The 22,634-nt window shown below is 48.2% G+C and overlaps 3 protein-coding genes across 3 annotated transcripts; 2 read left to right on the top strand and 1 right to left on the bottom strand.

Moving 5' to 3' along the window:
* The first annotated feature begins 2 nt into the window (after positions 1-2).
* Positions 3-1,576, top strand: LOC131262965 (putative E3 ubiquitin-protein ligase UBR7). Its single transcript, XM_058265070.1, has 3 exons — positions 3-143; positions 202-359; positions 432-1,576. The coding sequence occupies exons 2-3, from the start codon at positions 228-230 to the stop codon at positions 1,524-1,526; spliced, it is 1,227 nt and encodes a 408-aa protein (XP_058121053.1). The 5' UTR covers positions 3-143; positions 202-227; the 3' UTR covers positions 1,527-1,576.
* Positions 1,577-1,896: 320 nt separating this feature from the next.
* LOC131267413 (ETV5-related protein Ets96B-like) lies at positions 1,897-10,359 on the bottom strand. The gene is made up of 5 exons (XM_058270287.1): positions 10,306-10,359; positions 7,489-8,119; positions 7,176-7,394; positions 5,323-5,466; positions 1,897-2,873 (listed from the first exon to the last, which is right to left on the bottom strand). The coding sequence occupies exons 1-5, from the start codon at positions 10,357-10,359 to the stop codon at positions 1,897-1,899; spliced, it is 2,025 nt and encodes a 674-aa protein (XP_058126270.1).
* Positions 10,360-18,281: 7,922 nt separating this feature from the next.
* LOC131267407 (gamma-aminobutyric acid type B receptor subunit 2) lies at positions 18,282-22,603 on the top strand. Its single transcript, XM_058270279.1, has 7 exons — positions 18,282-18,611; positions 18,680-18,823; positions 18,890-19,165; positions 19,530-19,595; positions 19,667-19,852; positions 20,127-20,668; positions 20,758-22,603. The coding sequence occupies exons 1-7, from the start codon at positions 18,282-18,284 to the stop codon at positions 22,457-22,459; spliced, it is 3,246 nt and encodes a 1,081-aa protein (XP_058126262.1). The 3' UTR covers positions 22,460-22,603.
* Positions 22,604-22,634: the final 31 nt, after the last annotated feature.

Below are 22,634 nucleotides of genomic sequence, written 5' to 3'. Positions count from 1 at the left end.
GCCCGAAAATCCGCGGAAAACCTCGATTGTGCAGGATCAAAAGGATATCCGGCGGATATTTTTGTATTGTAGTAACTTATTGTTTATTCGGATTGTTCAGTGCGTCTCATCAAAATTTTAGCAAACTGCTCACGTCGAACAAGGTTGGTTGCGATTGTTTCAGGCGCTGTGCTGTCCATCGGACACTAATCGATTGTACAGTTTCAGGTAAAAACCCTGCTTGGAAAATGGAGCAAAACGATGGAGCAGAAACATCGTATGTTACTATGGAAGATATCCTTAAGGAACAGGAAGAACTTGAAGAAACTTCGCAGGCCGTGCTGGGAGGGTCGGACGAAAAGAACTGCACATACTCGAAGGTAAGTGGCGACGCGGATGCAGCGACTGCACGGAGTCATACGGAGTAACATTAATGTTGATTGCTTTTCCAGGGGTACGTAGATCGGCAAGCGCTGTATGCTTGTCTGACCTGTGTCCCGGAAGCCCGCCTCGATGAATCGAAAAGGAGTGGTGTTTGCTTGGCTTGTTCGCTGCAGTGTCACGACAATCACGAGCTGTTGGAACTGTACACGAAGCGCAACTTCCGTTGCGATTGTGGTGGCAAGCGTATGCCGGAAGTGAAATGCAAGCTGGAACCGAAGAAGGTGGAGGAAAACAGCCTCAACAGGTATAATCAAAATTTCTCCGGTCTTTACTGCTCTTGTCATCGTCCTTACCCCGACCCGGAAGATGACGTAGCTGACGAAATGATCCAGTGCATTATGTGCGAGGATTGGTATCATATGCGGCATTTGGATGTGGATGAGCCGAGGAACGAAAAGACGTACGCTGAGATGGTCTGCGGGAAATGCATGGAAGCTAATCCATTTTTGAAGAACTATGTGGGTAAAATTGAAGACCAGAACAAAACCGTTCTGGATGACACAGTTCAGGTAGATGTAACTGGGTTGGATGAGTCCGTTTCTAAGACGGTCCACGTCGCTACCGACGAAGCTGGTCCAAGTGAACCAAAACAGCGCCGGTTGGATAGCTCCACAGTAGTCACTGAAGAATCTCAAAAAGAGAAATCGTCACCATCAATAGATATTTGCACAAAACCGCCGCTTGAGGACGACACCGAGAAATGCTACAAAAAAGGTGCCACATTCTGGACCGATGGATGGCGAAAGTATCTCTGCCAGTGTAAGGCTTGCTGTCTCCTGTATAAAGAGCACGAAGTAATGTATTTGCTGAACGAAAAAGATACCGTACAGTATTACGAAGAAGTTGGAAAACAACGGCAGGAGGGTGCCTCGGGATCGTCCTACGAGCGAGGAATGCAGATGTTGGGGCAGCTCGACCGACTGACGCAGGTCGACATGCTGACTGAGTACAATCGAATGAAGGATCGACTTCGCGAGCATCTGGCCCAGTTTGTAACGAACCAGCAAGTGGTTACTCAAGCTGACATCACTGAATTTTTCGCCAAGCTCCAAAAGGAGAATCGTGAGGCCAAATCAAATGCACCTCCTTACTTCTGTCGTTAATTATGTTTGCTTTATACTCAGGATTCCATTTGTCTATCGTATTACATACCTATGTAGTATATATTATCGAAAGCTATTATACAATTATCTCAATAAAGGGAATTTACTTTCAGGATTACACACATAAAAAGAATTAGTTGTTAAATACTCTTTATTGCTTTTCATTCAATAGAACAGATCCACCTTTGGAGTAATCCATGATAGGAAGGGTTTATTATATGGACAATTTTTATGAAAAAGTCCAATGCTTTTGATGAGCAAGTGTTTGTATTGTGCCGATGTTGCCGTCCACCTCCATTTGCTGCTACATAACAGGAAACATGTGTCCTTGTATGATGAGCGCATCCCGACGGTTCTTTGCTTTGCATGCTCAGGTTCCGTGGTTGTACGATGAGGAGCTTCCGTTAAAGTAATGGTTTCGCTCGACATCGTCCGTGCCATCACCTCCAACGAGTTGACCACCAATCGTGGACGGATTGTGGCAGTTTGGGGAGGAAGACGATGTTCCACCAGGTCCGTGATGGCTACCGTGGGGCAATGCGCCTTCCATACCTGTTCCGCCGGTACACGACTGGTTGCTCTGATTGCCGGTCGTACCGTATGCCATATTGAAAAGAGCCTCCGGATCGCACACGAACTTGTATACGTACCGCTCGCCAGCAACCTTCTGCATGATGCCTTTTTCGTAGTAATACCGAAGGCTCCGGGAAAGCTTATCGTAGTTCATGGCCGGTCGGTTCTTCTGGATGCCCCAGCGGCGAGCGACTTCTTCCGGTTCAACCAGCTTGAACTCCATACCTCGCCCCGTCCAGGCAATGCAGCCTGCACTGGACGTAGGTTCGTCCAGCAGGGCCACCAGGAACTGCCACAGTTGAAGGGATCCCCTACGCTGATGAAGCGGACCACCGTTGCCTCCACTCTGAAGGGTACTCAGTGGGGAAGGGTTTGTCGTCGTAGCAATGTTGGCGATCGCACCGGATGATCCATTTACGGCCGTACAGTAATCGGATTCACTGGAGGTCACAATGTCCGCCGTCTGGCGGTAGGAGTAACCGGCGGTGCTCTGATGGAGGAACGATGTTTCGGTCGCCTGCGAACCATCGCTGTTCGACGGTTGCTGGCTTTGTCCTCCGTGGCCTGCGACAAGAAGAGAATGTTGATGCTCGAGGGAAGCCGCTGCCACTGCCGCCGCGGCAGACGCCAGGTGAGACGTCGAGTCGGGGAATATGCTGGAATGCTGTGGAACCAGCTGCGGCGGGGACGATTGCTGGGTTTGCAGCTTGAGCGAGGTGTACAGTGGATCGGAGAACATGCGCTCCGAGTAGGAATGCCAGGCGGCTGTCGATACTGTAACGAAGAGATAAAGTCGTCAGATGGCCGCTTCTTATATGCCGAAAGTAGAGGGGGTTGGAAGTAAACGTTCGCTAATGCAAGCATCCTTTGCTGCATGGCTGAAGATTTGCTAAAAGCAGATGCGCCCTGAATAATTAATGTCGTTAATAGAGAAGCAGCGGCGGGCTGTTGCCTTCAAGCACCGCTGACGCAGATTTTGGGAGTTAGTCTTTTGGAAGCCACTACCTTCGCACGGGTGTGGAAGTAATCGGATTTTCGGTGCACACAGGTACACAGGCCAAAATCCCGCCGGGGATTGAATGGATACAACGTTCGTCGTCATGCAATATTAATAGATCGACATTTTTGGAGAGAAGAAATCAGAGATTCTTTTCGCACGGCCCCGGTTTATGCAGCCCCGGTTTGATGCCAGCGGGCTCCTGTGGGCCGGAAAATCGCCAACCTTCGACCGGGAGGGCACTCGGCACCAGCCGCGCGAGGGTGACTTCAATTAGAAGCTTCATTTCATTTATATCAATTATGTAGACAAACAATTAGCAGCTCGTTTTTGTGGCGATTCATTGCCGTGGCCTGAAGAACGTGGACCATTAGCTCAGTTACATCCCCCTGCCCCAATCCCCGCTTGCCCCGTTTGACTTGTTGCAAATTTAATCTCCATTGTTTTCGTGTTCACCCCTAACTTTCTGAAGTGAAATGCCCATTCTGGTATGGTACGAAGGTCCTGGCGCTCAAAGCTTAACCCCCAGCCCTTGCAGGAGCGATTATATGTGTTTGTTGCGTAAACAAACTGCTCATAAACGGTGGTTGTGTATGATGACCCGATAATAGAGTTGCCTGCCTGTTAAGATTTAGCGTGAACGAGGGGTGATTTTCGGGTGACCATGGGTGGTGGGAGGAAGCTATTTTATGCTTCACTCGGTTTCGGTTTCGGTTGCAACGAGAAAAGGGTTCTTCTGGTCCGAAAACCGACGAGCTGGTTGATGGACTTGAAGGAATGCGAACTCCAACCCCGGTTTGGCTGGCAAAGGGTGCTAATGCTAATGAAATGTTTGGCCACGCGTCGGTAACCCCCATGGGAGGGATGGCAGGGAACCTGCAGCCTCGTTTGGAAGCGAATCGAGCCCTTTGCCTCGACCCGGGGTATACGAAACGTGGTAAAGGTTTAATGTAAAAAATGAATAATAAATGACGCGTAATGCTGATACTTTTCAGCGAGCCAAACTCACTCGTTTGGTATAATTCTTCTTCTGAAAAGTTCCGAGGTTGTTCAGGAGCAGCTTTTCATCAACATGTTAAAGCCAAAGTATGAATTGAGCGTTCAGCCATTTGTAAAGTATACAGCTCAATGTGTTCAGTGCAAAATAGATGTTTCTACTGAATACAGGTAAAGCAGTAAAACAAAATTTTGACTTCTGCTACCGAGCTGTTCAATAATCCCTAATCTGCAAAACCAATCAACTCGGTGCATCAGGAAGCTGTTCGTAGGTAAAAGTATTTCCCTGTAATCAGCGCCAAACAATCGCTCCTGATTTTCCACAGCCCCGCATCATGTCCACCTTCTCCAAGCAAAACAAAAAAGTGCCATAAGAGAAGAAAATCCCATCCGCCTCATGTTAGACTAGCCACCGGCATTGGCCCCGAAGCCTAAAAGAATCACCGAAGCCACAGAGCGACGATCAGTAATGAATATTAATTTTCGATACCGCGATATCATCGACGTCGTGTGTTTGGGATGAAAAGCGTGAGCAAGAAAATGAAAATTTACATTTTTTATTCTACACCTGCGTGTGGATTTCGCGGATAAAATTTGCTGCGCGCGTGAAGCAATTGAATTCAATTTCATCGCACATTGAGTAACAAGAGGAAGGAGAAATATGAGGATACGATCCAACCCGATGGAGACATCAACAATCTGTCGCTCCATTGAGATTGTGTGCCGATATTTTCTTCCGTTTAGTGGGTTGTTTGTGTTTATGCTGTAGGTGGATTAGGGAAAGGCATTCCGGGGGTGGCATTCTTTCTCTGCCCTATTTGACACCGTATGTCGGAACGAATCGCTCCCTGGGGGAGAAAAACATCGTAAGAAGCGCGACAAGTGCTGGCCAAGTGGCACCAGCCGTTTTTCACCCCTCGTGGTGGAAGCGAAAGAAATGGAAATGTGAACGCGTCGGGCGGGATATCGCGAAAAACCGACGGAATTAAATTATGTGGCAATTTTGATTCACGATTATTCATCTGTTGATTGTTGCTTCATTTTCTCGCAGGCTCGCCACGGTGTGTGTGTGTGTGTGTGTGTAAGCGAGAATAAAAGCGCGAGTTTGAGGAGTTCTGTTTGTTCGACCAATTTGGAAGTCAATTTTGGTTACATTTCCGTTCCGGCGGCGGTAGGTTTTACTCCTTGGGCTTAAACTTGGTGACACGATTTTTAAGACATTTCACTTACCGTCGCTCGGCTCGCGCTTCACCAGCTGGGGAGGCGTGGAAAGCCGGTAGCAGTAGGCGGCGGCAGCGGCGGCCGGATGTGCGGTGGTCGGGGCTGTCGCGAAATCGAAAAACGCTGAACGTTCGTTGCGTATGTTTTTCGTACCTAGGGGTTCACGTTTGACCAAAAGGTGAACGTGGAGAGTTCGAAAATGATGACATGCGAAAGAAAAGGAAAAAAATTGACATTAATTCAAAGCAAACATGGAAAATATCGACGAAAACACTTTAGCGACTATCTTTCTTTAAAAAAAAAAACAAGAACACAATATGGGAGAAAAATCGTTTGTCGTTCGTGAAGATGCCAACGATGTTTTGCGACGAGATTGAACTTCCGTTTCCATTTGAAGAAGGCGGTTTTTTGTCGCTGGAAGACAGTTTCCGTTTGCAGCGCATTGTGCGCAAAGAAGCGAGCGAGACACCATCCGTCGGAGTGCAAAGGATGACACACTTACAGGATCCCTCCCACACCCACACACACACACACATGCTAACAAGGACGCTCGCAAGAAAGGAAGCACCGCCCGCTGCGTCCAAATATTAAAGTTCTTTGTGTAATTTATTCTTTGATTATCTGCGAGCGCAACATGACGAAAAAGTCGCAGGTCGAAAAGTCGTCCACGGGCGACAGGTTCAATGGAAAACTGTTAAGTTTTTCTTTTTCATGTTGGCGGGAACATGCAAAACTGACATCAAACTCGTCGGTTCGGTCTCTGCTGGTGAAAGGTTCAGGAGATCGTTTTAATGCGTGCACGGACGAGGAAAATGCTTCATTCATTCTTCTTCTGGAAAGACATATTTGGGCAGCTAGAATGAGATTTTAGTTTGAATTCTTTCGTTCAAAGATATCTCATACATTTTTGTTAGCCTCAAAGGTTTGCAAACGAAATTTATCACGATTTTCATGTATTGAACATAATTACTAAGAGGGTGTATAGAAAAACAACGTTTTTGGAAATATGCGAATCAAACCATTTACGGTTTAGTAGATGCACAATTGTTTTGGAATACAATACTTAGTTTAGTAAAAAAAGTTAGAACAACAAAATTATTACAATATTCATGGACAACTTATGATTCTGTTTGGATAAGTTCAATATCGTTTAGTGATTCTATCTCAAACAATTTCCTGCTTGCATTGCCAACCTTATCATTTTCAATAATGGTTATGTACCCTCTGGCAGCAAGCATATGCTTCTGGTTGTCGATAGTTGATTTAAAGCGACGATAGCCTCCGGGGCTCGAATCTGCCCGCAGTTTGTTTAACTGCTTAACTGTTAATTGAATTTGTTTTCGTATAAAATACGAAACATAAATACTCCTGCACTGGAGGGCATACAGTCCAGGGAAGACCGGGGAAAAATGGGTTGGAAGGAAGGGGGAGGGAACTATTTGTCTAACGATGAACACATGCCCTCGTCCTCCAGTGTCTCCCTTCCTTCGGGTGGCCTCTATTGGTTTTCAGCTTATTGCTGCTGCAGCGTTCCCATGGACTGACGTGCACACGTCGCCCCGAAGGAAGAATGGAGTTTCGGTCGGTTTGGGCTTGTAGTTCGCCTGCTCGCCTGTTGTGGAGAGTCAATATTTGAAGCCCTCGAGACGCGCAAGGCAGCGCGGTGCCTTCAACAACGACGAAGAGCACGACGACGGAACGAGCTTAGGGACTGTGGAAAGTCAATAATTTGCTCTAAAATTGAACTCGATTATTAACTTTCTTGTTGCAGTGGGTAGAGCTGAACTGTTGGCCAAAGATTCTCGCCCTCCCTCCCTCACAACTCCCCACCCCTTGTTGTATCAGTGTGGACACCTACTCACCGTGGCCATGGCGCAGGCTGTAGCTATCGCAGCCTTCGTCCAGGATACCGTCGTGCGAAGCGACCGCCGCCGCCGCCGTCCAAAGGTCCCGGGGATGATGCGGTCCGTGATGGTGCGGATGATGGTGGTGGTGGTGGTGGGGGTGGTGATGATGGTGGTGATGGTGGTGGTGCGAGTTGAGCCGATACTCCGAGCTGATCCGATACTCCGGGTAAAAGTCTGCAGCACGGGAAAGTGGAAAACCGGAGCCGTTGGAAGGAAGAAGCTAATTTAATCAATCTCGCACTCAATTGGGCCAAGGATTCGGTCGTACCGTTCGTGAGGGCCGTGGCCGCGCTGTTTCCACCGTGGAAAGGGTTGACGTGGGCCAGGGACGTGTTGGCGATGGGCGCCACGATGGAGGTCGGTTCGGGTGAGGACGAAACGATCGCCGCTGTGTTGCCAGTGTTGTTGCTGCTGCGTTGGTGTTGCTTTCCGTTCGAGGAGGACCCACTGGAGCCGTCGCCACTAGCCGAGGCACCCCCGGGGGTCGATCCTTCGTTGGGCCCTTCGTTCCCTGCGGACGGCCGGGTGTCCTGGGCGAGCTGCTGGTGTTGGTGCTGCTGATGCTGGTGCTGCTGATGCTGATGCTGATGCTGCTGCTGCTGTTCGTGATGGTGCTGTTGGAGGTGGTGCTGGTGGAGGAGATAATTGGCGGCCACCGAGGATGCGGCCGGCGATGACAGGGATGTCGACAGGAAGTCGTTCGGGTGCTGCGTCGCCTCGACGGTGGTCGCGCCGACGACGAGGGTCGTGCCGTTTGTACGGATGTCACCCCCGCTGACAGAGAGAATCAGTGCGGCCGCCGTGGTCGTGGAGGAAGAGGAGGAGGAGGAGGACGAGGAGGGGGCGGATGCCGAGGTCGTGCATTGCTTGATGGACGGGCCGGCGGAGTCGAGGTCCTGCTGTGAGCGTAATGTAGTCCCGATCAGGACATGAGAAAGAGAGAAAGAGTAGAAGAAAAGCGACCGCCGGGAAACGGCATTATTCACTGGTACGACTCAATCAAGGTTATCATTTATCAAAATCTATTTTCCCATCATCCAGGTCAGGTGCCTTTCCCTTGCCAACATTGGCTCATTTGCTTGTAAATTTGTTTTTCACTTCGTTTTCCTTTGACATAAACTCCCCACCTTTTACTACGCGTCTATTTCTTTTTCTCAACATTATTAATCACGTTTGTTTATCCCAGGTCGGTTTCAGGTTGTGATACTCGCACTACAACGGTGACCAAAGTGAAACGGTTCCTTTCACCGCCAGCCAGCTCCACGGGAGGTCCCTTAATAGCTCGCAGACAACAGCGTGTCCTGAAGTCTTGACTGAAGTTAACCAAAATGGTTAATAAAGTCTTTTTCGATTTGCTTGCTCCCCCTTTCCCCGAACGAAACCCAAACATTAGGTTCATCAAACATTTGCTCGATGACAGTGCAGCATGGTAAAGAAGAAAACCCAACTCTCTCCAAGTATCGTCTGTCGGTCAATTGGATGTCTTCGTCTTGAGGCGTTCGAACCGCAAACTTCTTATGGGACGTTTGCACACAAAAGGACCTTCTCTTCCGCGTGGCGTCACTTCATGAAAAGTTGATTATGTGATGGGATTTGATGTTCTTGTCTTGGAGAATCCTCACCCGGTTCACCGGCGGTCGTGTGGCTTTGTAACGGGGCCACAACACCACTAGAGGAGGGACAGTAAACAATGACAATGCATTTCCCGGTGAGACACCAAGAGGGTGTGAACGTAACACACCTCGAGGGGACAATTGTTCTACGGTGTCACATACGGAGGTAAACATGAAACTAATAATAATGATGTGCGCTCCCCTTTTCCTCGATCGATGTTGTTCCTGGTGCGATGGTCAGGCCACGACTCATTAGATAATTGGTTTGGACGGTTCTGTCGTCGATGGAGCCGCCTGGTCGGCGGTTGTTCAACACCCTTGCGATGGTGCAATTGACGACACTCACACCCATTAAAGACACTTTTCTTTGCGCCAAAGCCGAGGTGAGGAAAAAATACGCATGGAAGATGAAATCGTAACGTAAGTGAAATTGAAATAGAATTTCCGATTTGCCCGCGGAATCGTGATATCCGCCGCGAGATTGTTTTTGCTTCCGGATCACAACCTCTCGGATGTCGCACTCATCATCATCATCGCCATCTTCGTTTCATTTTCATATTCCCTTTTTTCTAGAGGCGCATTCTGCTTTTTTCAATTCACTTCACTTGTATCATTATGTTTTTATCACCTTCCGACGGCGTGGGTTTCTTGTAGGAAATCGAATTAGTTCTTGTTTCAAGGGTTGTTGCATTCGTTAGAGACGAGACTTCTTCAATTTATGACGATCAGAAGGCTGTTTGTATTGGTTTTTTTTGTGTTTCCTAAATTCTTTTTCGATAAAGGTCTTTAATTTTATAAAGGTCCATTCTCCTAAAACAATTACATCAAAATCAATAATATTTAAATGCTCATTGCTCTTTAAAGATTTAAAATTAAATCAGAAAAATATTCAAAACACAACTTCGAACACTTTGATGCGTGTATTAATCGATACGATTGAGTTCAAACTGTATACATTCCGACTTGCAATTCATCAACCGGAAGAAAACTGCCGCCGCCATCCGAGAGCCTGGCCGATTCCTGATGACGATTCGTCGTCGCACGCTGATAAATCGGCGAAAATCGATACCATTTGCAACAATTTGTGTCTGGCACAACTCATCTCTCCTTCGGTATTTCGAGCCGGGGGTTAAAATGTCATGGTTTCAGAGGTACGTCGGGTGCGTGCCCTCTTGGAGTTCTCCTCCGAAATGGCTGCCGTCAGATACAAAAAAAAAAAAGGCGGCGAGACACATACAGTGTGACATTGCGTCACTGCCGCTCTGGGGACTCGTGCGGCGGGTGGAGGGGTTTTTTTTACCTTTGAACTTCCGTTGGCTGTTTGAAAGTGAATTTAAAAGCTCGTGTTCCATGTGTTTCGTGGGGGAAAAAATTCCTCGGATAATCAGCAGATCACGTGAAAATGAAATTTCCATTCGAGGCCTTTTCGATATGTGTGTGGGTTGAAAAATTAATTCATGTTTAAAACTTACCAAGCGCCCCAGAGACGATTGTATCGGACTGATACTTTGTGCCAGAGTGTTCATGTTGTGTATGGCAGCTTAATGCTTGCAAAACAGTTATTTTGTTTCTTTTTAATCAACGAAACATGTCACAAGCTTTTCGATAGCTTTTTGATGATATATTTTATGTCACATTCTTAACATCACTCGTGGATGTTCTCTTTCACAAACACGAACTATTTGTTAAGAACTCTCTAAATGCAGGCAAATTTTTGTTTATTAACCTTTTTAACACCAAATAAAACTCTTTTCTGCTACTGTTCTGTTCAAAATGGAAACACTATTTGCAAGAATGTTTTTTTGCACTGGAAAATGGTGTTTCACTGGAACAATCAACCGACCGAGTCAACGTCACACGTTCAAATAGAACGCAAGTCTCAAGCGAAACTGTGGATCCCGCAGATGGATCGAGTTTGTGCGAGGAAATATGCAAATTTTCTCGTCCTTGCTAGATAAGGACGAGCAGATTCCACACCGCACAGTAGCAGGTGCACGTGCGAGCAAGTGAGCGGTAGTACGCTTTTCCGCGAAAAGTGGGCGGTGCCAGCGAGTCCTTGCGCAACCGTTTGCGTAATGTTTCCACCTACCACCATTGCTTTGCGATTCCTTGCAGAATCGGCAGAAGATGATTTTCTACCGTTGGTATTTGGCAATGGATGGGTCTCTCTAGCACTTGACTTTATCAGCAACCATTTTAGTCTTTGACACGATGGATGGACTACTTTTGCCAACCTTTGTGTAATACTAGGTGACCGATTTGGATGAGTATATTCAATTATTTTCGATTTCAAAATAGGTTAAACAGCGGAGTTTTTTTCATTTTGAACAAATCTACCGTTAAAGATAATTAGAAAAACAATGGTCAAAATAAGATTCTTTCATAAATGGTATCCTAACCTGACCAGTTTGGAGGGAATGATGAGCCTGGGCGAGCACAGTTATTTAATTATTAAGTAGTAGAGCAGCAAAATTCATTCCAATTTGATGCATTAAACATTCACCAGCAAACCGTGAGCTATTATTTTATTTACCTTTTGCGTAGCCGAGCTGTCCGAGCTTTGTTAGGATCGCGTTCACCATGTCCATGCGTTCGTCCTTTGGTCCTCCGTTCGGTCACGGGAAACTCCTCACCGCTGACCACATCCCAGCAGGCGTGGGATAGAGGGAGATAAAACGCTAGAGCACTGAGTGCTTGGTGGGCATTTAACTTTTTTCCCAACCCCATTATCGTTTGTGTGTTTAAAATTGTGCCATGATTATTTTTTATACAAATAACTCCCTTCCATGAGGCTCGCAACGTGGTGGGGCATGTTTTTATTATTATTATGTCACCACAAACGCTTAGAATGAGTGATAATTTTTATATAATGGTTTTAAATGAGCCTCTATGAAATTACGTTCATGCATTATGCAGTCATCGTCGTTCGGATGTTGCCAACTAGCGGAAAAAAAACTGTGAGAATGAAAATCAATCATTTATCCGTTGATCTAAATTCATGCCAGCCATAAGGCTTTGGTGACGTTCATGGGTCATTGGAGATTATGCGTTGCGTGAAACTTTGGAAACATGGTCGTACAAGAAGGAAAAACCTAATTGACGATTGATCTAATTATTTCTGTTTGCTATTCGTATGGTGAAATGGTTAGCCTCTGCCTATGGTGAAATGGCCTTTATACTTATGTTTTTTAACCTCTTAAGCTTCTAATAAAATCAATGAAATAATGAAAACAATTTTTCAAAGTACAGAAAGATCAAATCGCAGGAAGTGAATCGACTGTGTTTTTATTGTGGATCTACCATGAAGTAGAATTGCCACCAAACCACCTGTTGCTTGAGCATATAAAGATGGACTACTTTTCATATTTTCCACCCTTACCAAAAGGTTTTTCTCAATTTCTTCAATACTCATGTGCACGAGGAACAAATGGAATTTTCGTTCAAATTTAATTTCACTCCAAATGTAACAAAGTTACTTGCTTGAAAGAGGTATCTTCAACCCTTTATGGTTTGTTAAACATAACCTCAAATGAAAACACCGCGGCTGAGCAAAGCAAAACAAAAATCGCGCCAACGCGCATCCCCGGAACCGGCACCGGGAAAGCACGTGTATTGAATTTCCCCTTCGCGGGTTTTCCCGCGCAAATTTGAGCGCCGGCGCGCCCGAGCAGTGCCTCGAGCCCGAAACCGAGAGCTGAACACGGGCACGGGATGCTGTAGGGATTGCAAGGCTTGTGCACGGAAACACGACAGACACGACGGTGCGGACATGCGGTGAGATTCGGGACGACACACAGCGAGCATGGTACATAATTAATAAAACAAATAAAGTGGATATGACGAGCGGTGCAGCGATGGCGTTCGCCACGCTGATGAAGGCCTTCCACTTCCCATTATCGACCTTGTGAAAAAAAGGCAAAAAGGACGTAGAGAAATGGGACGAAAGTGGCTGTTCGATGCAAGCAACGGGGGCGGGAAAATCGAGAGGGAAAACTGGAAAATTATATGGAGCGAAAACACACCGAGACGAGTGCCGAAATCGTGCCCAAGCGATGGCTCCGACGATGAAGTGTTTTCCTCGCCGTGCGTTGGAAAATCGAGGCCGCTGGAACGAAAGGGCAGAGATGCGGAAATGTTCGTTTCGAGGGCAAAACGGAACCAACAACCGAACGGGACGTGTTGGCATCAATAATAAAAGAAACAAAAAAAAAACCGAAAAACAAGGAAAAGGAAATGAAATACTCACAGACACACGAACATAACGTTCCGGTGGAAAAGCCTAGAGCCGAAGGAATGAAACAAAAGTGTGCGCCTCGCATCTAGCGCTTTTCGCCGTAAACGGAGATTCGAGGACGAGATTCGCTCTCGCAAAGGCTTGCCTTCAGTTGCACTGGGGACTCGGACGTGAACGGAAGCTGACGCCTGGAACGGCTTCCGGAGTTCCGCACGCGGAAACATTACCGAACCTCGGCGCTCGTGGTCGTGAACTTGGACTCTTTGGTGGTGTTGGGCGCGGAGGGGTTGGTTGTTTGGTTGCTCTTTAAAACTTTGATGAGGATTAATTGCACTTTCGTGCGACCTGGTGGGCCTTTAAAGTGGTTGTGTTGTTGTGGTGCTGGTGGTGTTGGTGTTGGCTTCTTTTTCGCAACTCTTTGGCTCTCCGTTCTAGAACATCACATTGTGGTGGAGGTTGGTGTGGTTTGGGAGGGAAGACCAAAACGGGATAGTGTTAAAGGGTCAAGATTCTGTAGCTGTGCTGTGTGTCGAATGTCACTTCCTCCCCCGGGGGGAACGAGAGTAACCGTAGATTGAAATGGAAACCCACTCCGCACACAAAGTGGCACAAACCGCCGTTGTGTTCTGATTTGAATCTGACGAGATACGAGAGTAGATTGAGCCGAGCCGGAAGGTCACACTCCGGTTCCTGGTGCGGCTCAGAAGTGCACTAAAACGTGTCATTCCGGAAAAAAAAAACCGACACACCGAGGACACCGAGAGGGCATCTGGAAGGTAGAGCAAGTTCGATTACAGGATAGGATATGTTGGAACCTTTGATTTGAGAAGACGAAGGTTTTCCCCCGTTTCGTTTGATTAATTTCAACAAGTTGATTACAAAAGTTCAAACAGGAACGAGGAAAGGCTTTTGAGCTTCGGAGAAGAAAAACCCTATCGGCGACTAATGAATCTTTTCCAATGGAATAAAAGCTTCAACTCTTCATCAGCGAGTCTCATCACGGAAAAGAACCAGAGTTTCTTCACCTGGAAGGAACCATCCTTGCAGCAATTTGTCGAGCCCGCTTTAATGGGGCGCTTTCAAGTGCACTCGAGATAAATGCATTTAAATTAAAATTCAATTAGAAGGAAACATTCACATACGGTCCCACATCCCCAAGCGTTGAGGGGTTCTGGCTAAGGAAGAATCGCAAGTGCAAAATCGATTGAGCATTCAAACGAGCTCGAGGGCGTGTGACCGTGTGTCTCACCGGTGTGTGTGTATGTGTGCCCTGAACGTTATTTCCGGCACGGCACAAGATTCGTGAATCGTGCCCATCGCGCGGTGGCATCCAGCTGGTACCAGGCCATCTCCTCCAGAAAACAAGGCAAGTACCAGCCATAAGTGGTTCACGTTGTCACGTTGAAATCCGTTACGGCGAAAAGCCACCAAAACCGAACGTGGGTGGAACGCGGGGCGGGGGGTGTGGGAGAGTCGTACGTGTACGTGTTGAGTCGGGCTCGAGGCCTGACTAAAGGATGCAGCACGAGAACGAGAGGTCACGGTTCGTCCCGGCACGGTTTACGGCAATTATCAGCGAAGAACGGCGTTTTGAACGTTGGCCCTCGAGAGCGACTTTGCTCGGCGGACGGGAGACCGGAAACGAAGGCTTGGGACTCCCTTTGAACTACTCCTAAATGGGGGGGGGAAAAGACATACAAGAGGGAAGTGTGCGTCTTGGGCTGGATGTTAGAGATGACGAGCCGTTTTGTTTTTGCTCGCTGGTGCGATGTTTCTTTCCGGCCTTTCCTTTTTTCCGCCTGGTTGGAGCTGTCAAAAGAAAGTTTAAAAATAATATACCGTGTAACAAACGAGGCGATGAAAACATTGGCAAAACCCCTTCCCATCGCCTACCTTCCGGGGTGTCGACTATAAACGTAAAATCAAAACCGTACCATTTATTTCAAAAATGACAGGGAGCAAAATAAAATCAAACAAAACTTTGCTGCAACGATGGTCCATGCTAACGAGCTCCCCCTCCCCCTTCTTCGCTTCTTGTGGTTGTGGTCGAAGGAACCCCGAGAAAAAAAAAGCCACACTAAAGCGCCAAGCAGCGATGAAAGACACCGGCACCCTTTCTGCACCGGTAATTCCGATGGGAAAAGTGGGAAAAACAAAGCAGGGAAACCGAGACCACCACGAGAAATGATGAACCAGGGCGGTTCGGTTGCCCATCGGGTTACCCATTGTGGTCATTGTAATTTACGTCGAGTGCTTTTACCCCATTTAGTCCTGCTCTCGCGGTTTCCTCCCTCCCTCCCTCCCTCTCTCTCCCTCTCCTCCCCCGAAGGACTTTGCAATTGTTGTGCCGTGTTCATCGATAATATTTATTTGGAAACTTCCACCGAACGAAATCAAAGAAAATGCGATAGTTTTCCCCGGCGGGCATTAGTACAAGAGGCGTCCGAAATCCGTCCTTTACCCTCCCTCCCCCTCTCCCTTCCCTTAAGGGTTGGCACCAGCCCGTTGCAACGTTGGAGAAAAACATTCAAATAAATGCTGACTTGTTGGAGGCTCACCGTGGCGAGAAATTCCCCCGGACTGTGTGTGGGTGAGTGTTTTGTTTTATTGCGGTCTCGCCACCGGGAGGCCGGGAGGGGATCGCTTTTCCTACCGAATCTACCCGCGGCGAAAGAATACGAGAAGAATTTTCCCCGGGCCGAAGCAGAAGAAGTGGAAGGATAAACCGCAAACCGAGAACCGAGGCACTCAGGGCGGTTGATTGGGCTCGGGGGTGGAAGACAAAGCCTAGGCGACTAGAGGGAAGAAGTAGTAGTTGCAGAAGAATGGCGAAAGCTTTCCACCGCAAAGCCGGCGGGAGGGAGAAAACGGCCGCCAGAAGAAACAATGGACCAGGACCGTCGTTACGGTGAAATGTTTTTCAATGAGCCTGGCCCAAGTGGCGTAACGAGCGGGCCTGGCGAGACCGTTCGAAGACGAGAGGTAAAGCTTTAATCCATTCCAGCGTGTGCCAATAACGACGTCTTTTAGGCCTGCACTACAGTACCATACCGTTTTTCTCCGCTACACAAAACGAAAGTTGGGACAATGTGGAGGAAATTGCAACAGACTCTTCGTTACACGTGAGAAGATGAACATTTTACTTAAGAAGATATGAAGTAATAGAATGTGAGGATTAATTAGGTTATGCAGCACGGGTGTCCTGGACACAAAGACACACACACGCACAATCCAGCACTCACTGTAGTGTCCCTTTTTCTTTTCCTTCACCAGGTCGGCGAAACACGGCCCGACCTGGCCGTTAGTATTATTACCCTTCAGGGGCTGGGAAATGGGTTTCGATCGGAAAACCCTTGGTCTCGATGACAACCTACCCTTGGCCTGCTGGGAGAGGGGGGTATCCTAAACCATCCTCGCATCTCGGGCCCGAGACAAAAGCAGAAAACCCGGTCGTATGTATATTGCGCCATGTTATATTTACCAACGCCGGGACAGAACGACACGATTCCACACACGTTTCCTATTGTGCTAGTCACGTTTCCCGATGTGGAGAGCAGCTGCTCTCGTCGAGTCGCCCCCATCACCCGCACATGTCCTTGAAGCCCGGCTGCACTTGCGGGGTTTAAAGCTAGCAGTTTCCCTATCAGGGGATGGGAAATCAAGCATACGAAGGTCATTTTACTGATGCGTTTTACATAAACCTTTCGCTTGACTCGGTTCAGAGATGAGACGTGATTAGAGCCTGATGGTGGTGGTGGTGGTGGTGATGGTGGTGGGGTAGATGCGACGAATGAATGACATGATGTGTGGGAGGCCTCTTGATGTCTGATTGGCACTTTGGAGCTTTTTGGTGCGGTGTACAGCACACGAGAACATGTGTGCAAGTGAGCTGATGTCCTGTACCAATTTGGAGATTGCTACTGCTAAATTAATCTCTTCCTTTCCCATACCTCGCTTCCGCCCTCTCCCTCACCCTCGGAAGTAACATAGAATGACATCCTGATGCTTTTCACGTGTACGAAGGGAAGTTCTGAAACAAAGCTCCTGCCTCATAAGTTTACAAACATTCGCCCGGGCGGGAAATTCATGATACGCCGATATCTCCGTTTCATGTCTGCAGAAGCCCCTCTCTAATGAGTATCGCATTACGCTCGAGGATTTCGCGGAATTTAGTATTCTTCGAGAAAGAAGTCGTAACGCCGGTTGGAAATATGAAAATAATAGCATTAGTGGTGCTTTTTTCCCTTTTCCCGTTCTCTGGCTGAGATTATACGTTGCCGGAACACCCGGAGGAAAATTAAGCCCTGGAAGTGGGTTTTTTATTTGGAAATATATATTTCAGATATTAATATCCACCAGATAAAGGATACCGGCACTGGTGGCCCGAATGATTCGTTTCTGAGACATGAGACAACTCGCTGATGTAATAAACAGTCATCAAATAAACATGCCCTCCAAAATTGGGACCACTGTACTCGACGGATTGGGATCGTGTAAACTTTTCAACTGCGAAGGATTACTCAACTCAATGAAGATTACATTGGACGTTTCGCTTATGCACAGGGCAGTGCCTCACTTGAGCGCCAGTGTATGATTTATGCTGCCTTTTTTTCGCAAAACAACACATCCCCAACTCGATCCTGCAAAGTTTTCCTGTTAAAGTTTCCCCAAACAAGTCCAGCAACATGGGCATCCTCCAAGAAAGGGGGGTTACATGTAATCTGGGATTTGTTTTAAAAATAACTTCCTTGCAATCTGATACACTGATGCACAAAACAACATCATGCATCGAGTCATGGGCACACGGTGGGAGGGAGAAACTTTTCCTTTTAAGTCCGGATTTTTGTATTCCACCGAAAACTTTGCCATTGTCCGGTGTCTGGACACCGTGTGGCACTGACGAACATGCACCAGCAACCACTTCCGGTCGATTGAAATGGATTGCATCCCTGGAGAAACCAACCCAACTCCATTTTCCGTGTTTTTCCAGGGCCTACTTTTGATAAACATTTTCCAGCACGCTTGTCTGTGTATGTTTTCGTGTTTGTTTTATCGTTCATCGCGTTTTCTCTCTCCCTAAGGTCTTGTACACAGACACTTGTTTGTAGCACGTGCCTCCGGAAGGAAGGATAAGCCACGTTTTCTATGTGGCGGCCTTCACGGTGTGTTAAGTTTTATTTTCTCTTCCGCGTTAGCCAGCGTAACTCAACCACGATGAAGCGTAGCACTTTGCTGATGCTCTTGGCGTTCGTGCCACAGCTGATGGCGAGTGAAAGTGTCACGATTCGAGGGTCCCCGCCGAATCACACGAAGGAGCTGAATCGCAACATCATCAATACCGTGTTCGAGCGGACGCGCCCGGCCGGAAGTGAGAGGCGCGGGCGGGAGGTGACGATACTTGGGCTGTTCGAGCTTAGCTCGAAGGGAGGCGAACGGCGGGAGGGATTCAGCGAGCTGGCCGCTGCCCAGCTGGCGGTGCAGCACATCAATCGGAGAGGTCTGCTGTTGGGCTACAAATTGAAGCTTATCACAAACGATACAAAGGTATGAAGACTTTGAAGGGGAAAGGACTAAGATATGATGAATGGAGAAAATATTCTGTGTGTTTATAGTGTGATCCAGGAGTTGGCATCGATCGTTTCTTCCATGCATTGTACACCCATCAAAGCAAGCGAATCATCATGGTGTTGGGATCGGCCTGTTCGGAAGTTACCGAAAGTTTGGCGAAGATCGTCCCTTACTGGAATATACTTCAGGTACTGGGAGACTAAGAGGGATTGCTGGGGATCTTTCAGAACTTACAGCCCCTGTCCCTCTTGCAGGTTTCGTTTGGATCGACCGCACCAGCGTTGAGCGATCGACGTGAGTTCCCCCTCTTCTACCGTACGGTGGCTCCCGATTCCTCGCATCACCCGGCGAGGATAGCGTTTCTGATGCGCTTCGGTTGGGACACTGTGGCGACATTTTCACAGAACGAAGAAGGATACTCGCTAGCCGTGAATGATCTGGTGACGGAGCTGGAAAGGGCCAACATTACGTGTGCCGCCACCATCTCCTTCGCGGAGACGGACTTCAAGGAACAGCTGAAGCTGCTGCGGGTATTTTGTAGATCCCAACCCCCGTTCAACCTATCACACCTACCTCATGACCTTCACACCGTATTGTTTCCGGTTTTTGTACCCCTCCCCACAGTAGAGAAAATAGTGTTGTTGTACTTTTAATGCTCCCATGCCACGTAGAAACACTGCTACAAGTACCACTCATAGGTAAGAGCTCGCCATGACAAACATCGGGTAAAGCAACGTTGGTTTTTTTAACATCGTCCATCCCCTACCCCATCCCTGGCAAGTTCCCTCGGTGTTGGTCCTATTCCGCCTTAGTACTGCACTGCATGTTGTGTACCGCGGGCGATAAGCCATTATTTATTTTTCCTTCTAAACGATGCGCTCCATATTGCTACAGGATCGCGACATACGCGTGATTATCGGGAGTTTCTCGCACGAAATTGCTCCCAAAGTGTTCTGTGAGGTAAGCGGAATGGGGTTCAAAACGAATCAATACATTCTTGTGCCGTTGATAATGTCGTTTTCCATCGCTAGGTCTACAACCTGGGTATGTACGGTGCGGAGTACGCCTGGATCCTACAGGATACACACATCTCTTCGTGGTGGCTTTCACCACCCGACTCGTGCTCCTCGAAGGCGCTGCTGACGGCGGTGGAAAACTTAATCATAGTTTCCAGCTACAACAGCATCGTCGGCATGGGGACGGCGCTCAGTGGATTAGTGAGTATTGAATATCGGCTTAGGGGCGAGGACTGTCCGCAATAGGGTTGTGTGAAACCTGGAGTTTTTCCTCTGCACACCAGACTGGTTGGGATAATCTTTACGGATTTGTAGAACAATAATCGGCAATAATCCTTCATTGAAGTCGAGTTAAGTTTTGTTGACTTCGCTTTTCTTTCATAGTTTCCTTGTCCATGTTAATTGCTTATTGATTGGGGGTTTTAAATACTCACAAAATATGTTCGGGGTCAATCTTTTTTTTTTTCATTACAAGACAAATGATATCTTCCTGCAAAAGCTACGAGACATGAACGTCACTGGTGCCGTGTCCCAGTTTGCCCCACAAACCTACGATGCGGTCTGGGCGATGGCTCTGGCACTTCGAGGTGCCGAAAAGACGTGGTCACAAAAGCGCGCCAACCGGGTCCACCTTGCGGACTACGACTACACGCGGTATGACATCGCCAAGGAGCTGTTGCATCAGTTTGACTTGCTGACATTCAACGGGATCTCCGGACCGGTATCGTTTGAGGGCGCGGATCGCATCGGTACGACCTCCTTCCATCAGATCCAGCGTGGCCAGCTGCAGATGATTGCTTTCTACTATCCCAAGAATGCAACACTCGACTTTGGCTGTTGGTATTGTGTGCCTGTTGTGTGGGCCAGCGAGCAGGTTCCGATTGCTAAACGTGTGCTGAAATTACGCGTGGATACGATCGACCCGTTGGCGTTCTACACCGTCGTGATACTTTCGACCATCGGGATTGGCATTTCGTTTCTATTTCTTGGGTTGAATTTACGCTTCAGGAAGCTCAAGTGAGTCTAAAGACATGCGACCGCGCATTAATTTTAATTTGCGCATTAGCGCATCACTAATATCAATTTTGTTTCCCCTCACTCCTCAGGGCCATAAAGCTGTCCAGTCCCAAACTGAGCACCATCACAGTGTGCGGATGTATTCTCGTCTATACGGCCACCATTCTGCTTGGACTCGATCACTCGACGCTACCCTGGTCCAGTGTTACCTTCTCGACGATCTGCATGGCTCGAATCTACTTTCTTTCGGCCGGGTTCTCACTCGCGTTTGGTTCCATGTTCGCGAAAACGTTCCGAGTGTATCGTATTTTCACCCAAAGTGCTGGAGGTTTGTGTCGCGATAAGATCCTCCGCGATACCCAACTGATCTCCGTCATCGGAGCGCTCCTGCTCGTCGATGCGTCGGTGGTTTCCTTCTGGATGGCAGCGGATCCGATGGAGCGCCATCTGCACAATCTCTCGCTGGAAATAAGCACCACCGATCGGAGTGTTGTGTTCCTGCCTCAGGTGGAGTTGTGTCGTTCGAGGCATTACGAGAGCTGGCTGGGGACACTGTACGCGTACAAGGGACTCCTGCTGATCGTCGGCGTTTATATGGCGTGGCAGACGCGCAACGTGAAGATATCGGCCTTGAATGACTCGCAGTACATTGGGATCTCGGTGTACAGTGTGGTGATAACCAGTGCTAGTGTGGTTGTCCTGGCGAACCTGCTCTACGAGAAGGTGACACTTGCCTTCGTGATAACGGCCGGTTTTGTGCTGATCTCGACCACGGCAACCCTTTGCCTACTGTTTCTGCCGAAGATAAAGGATATTTTCGTGAAGGGCGAAGTGTACGATCCGATCATTCACAGTATGGGGTTGAAGTTGGAGTTTAACACGCGGCGGTTTGTTGTGGACGATCGGAGAGAGCTCCAGTTTCGGGTGGAAGTACAGAACAGAGTTTATCGGAAGGAAATCGAGATGCTGGACGCGGAAATCTGTCGCCTGGAGAGATTACTCGGGGAGCGCTCCTTGGCGAGTTCGCCTCGATCGTCCGAAACGAACTTGCAGGAAACGCGCCCTTGTGTGATACCTCGTGCATACGGATCCACCGGACTACCGATGTTGCTGCTCTCGGTTCTCCCACCGATCATTCCCCGAGCCAGCTGGCCATCGGTTGACCCCATGCTATCACCAATGAAGCGCAACATCGCGTTCAGTTCGCAACCAAAAATCGACCCTACCACGACCAGAGAACGGATCCTAACCTCTAGCCGGAGTGTCTTCGAGGATCAGCCAGCGGCAACGAGCGGTTCCGGCAACGGAGTGATGGGCAAGATAAAACACATGTTCACACCGAGAGTCCACAAGACGCCTTCGGTATCCGTGATTGGTCCCACGGCAACCATCCGCAAGTCAACGCTGACGGTTTTCAACGAAATCGACACCGAGGATGACTCCTCGTTCGCCGTTCCGCAGTCGATCTACACCATCACCGCACCCAAGAGTGACGAACTGAACTTAACCGGGTCAGAACCACGGGTTAACTTCATTCTACCCCCAAACGGGAAGCGCCGTGCGTCGATCGTACAGCAACCGGGTGCGGTTCGTGAGCGGATTCGAGGATCTCCCCGGTTTCCGCACCGTATCTGCCCGCAGACGACCAGCCTGACCGAGTTGGGCATCGAGCGTCCGCGCATCAGCTTCCTGACGGTGAAAAGTTGTGAACAGATCCACGGCAGACAGTGTGAATCGCGAGCCAAGTGGAAATCGATGGACTCCTTTTCGAAGAGCATCAGCTCACAGTAGTATAAGGCCGCTATCCGTTAGGCAATACCACCCTCTAGAGTCCTTGTTAACGTAAACAAACTCCCGACCAAAGATGCTCAATAAGATGTATTTATTCGCATGCTTTCTTGCTCGGAAAATATAACAAACATTCCAACACCTGTACACATTGATTTCGCGGAAGGCAAATAAAGGT

The sequence above is a fragment of the Anopheles coustani genome, chromosome 2 (genome assembly GCF_943734705.1).
Source record: "Anopheles coustani chromosome 2, idAnoCousDA_361_x.2, whole genome shotgun sequence".
NCBI lineage: Eukaryota > Metazoa > Arthropoda > Insecta > Diptera > Culicidae > Anopheles > Anopheles coustani.
This window is presented reverse-complemented; position numbering and strand designations above follow the sequence as displayed.

Coding starts and splice junctions, on each gene's coding strand:
- LOC131262965 (XM_058265070.1), top strand. CDS start 228: ATGGAGCAAAACGATGGAGCAGAAACATCGTATGTTACTATGGAAGAT. Junction 360..431: donor AGAACTGCACATACTCGAAG/GTAAGTGGCGAC, acceptor TTGCTTTTCCAG/GGGTACGTAGATCGGCAAGC.
- LOC131267413 (XM_058270287.1), bottom strand. CDS start 10,359: ATGAACACTCTGGCACAAAGTATCAGTCCGATACAATCGTCTCTGGGG. Junction 7,395..7,488: donor GGCCACGGCCCTCACGAACG/GTACGACCGAAT, acceptor CCCGTGCTGCAG/ACTTTTACCCGGAGTATCGG. Junction 2,874..5,322: donor GAAGCGCGAGCCGAGCGACG/GTAAGTGAAATG, acceptor TCTTCGTTACAG/TATCGACAGCCGCCTGGCAT.
- LOC131267407 (XM_058270279.1), top strand. CDS start 18,282: ATGAAGCGTAGCACTTTGCTGATGCTCTTGGCGTTCGTGCCACAGCTG. Junction 18,612..18,679: donor TTATCACAAACGATACAAAG/GTATGAAGACTT, acceptor GTGTGTTTATAG/TGTGATCCAGGAGTTGGCAT. Junction 19,853..20,126: donor GGACGGCGCTCAGTGGATTA/GTGAGTATTGAA, acceptor TTTCATTACAAG/ACAAATGATATCTTCCTGCA.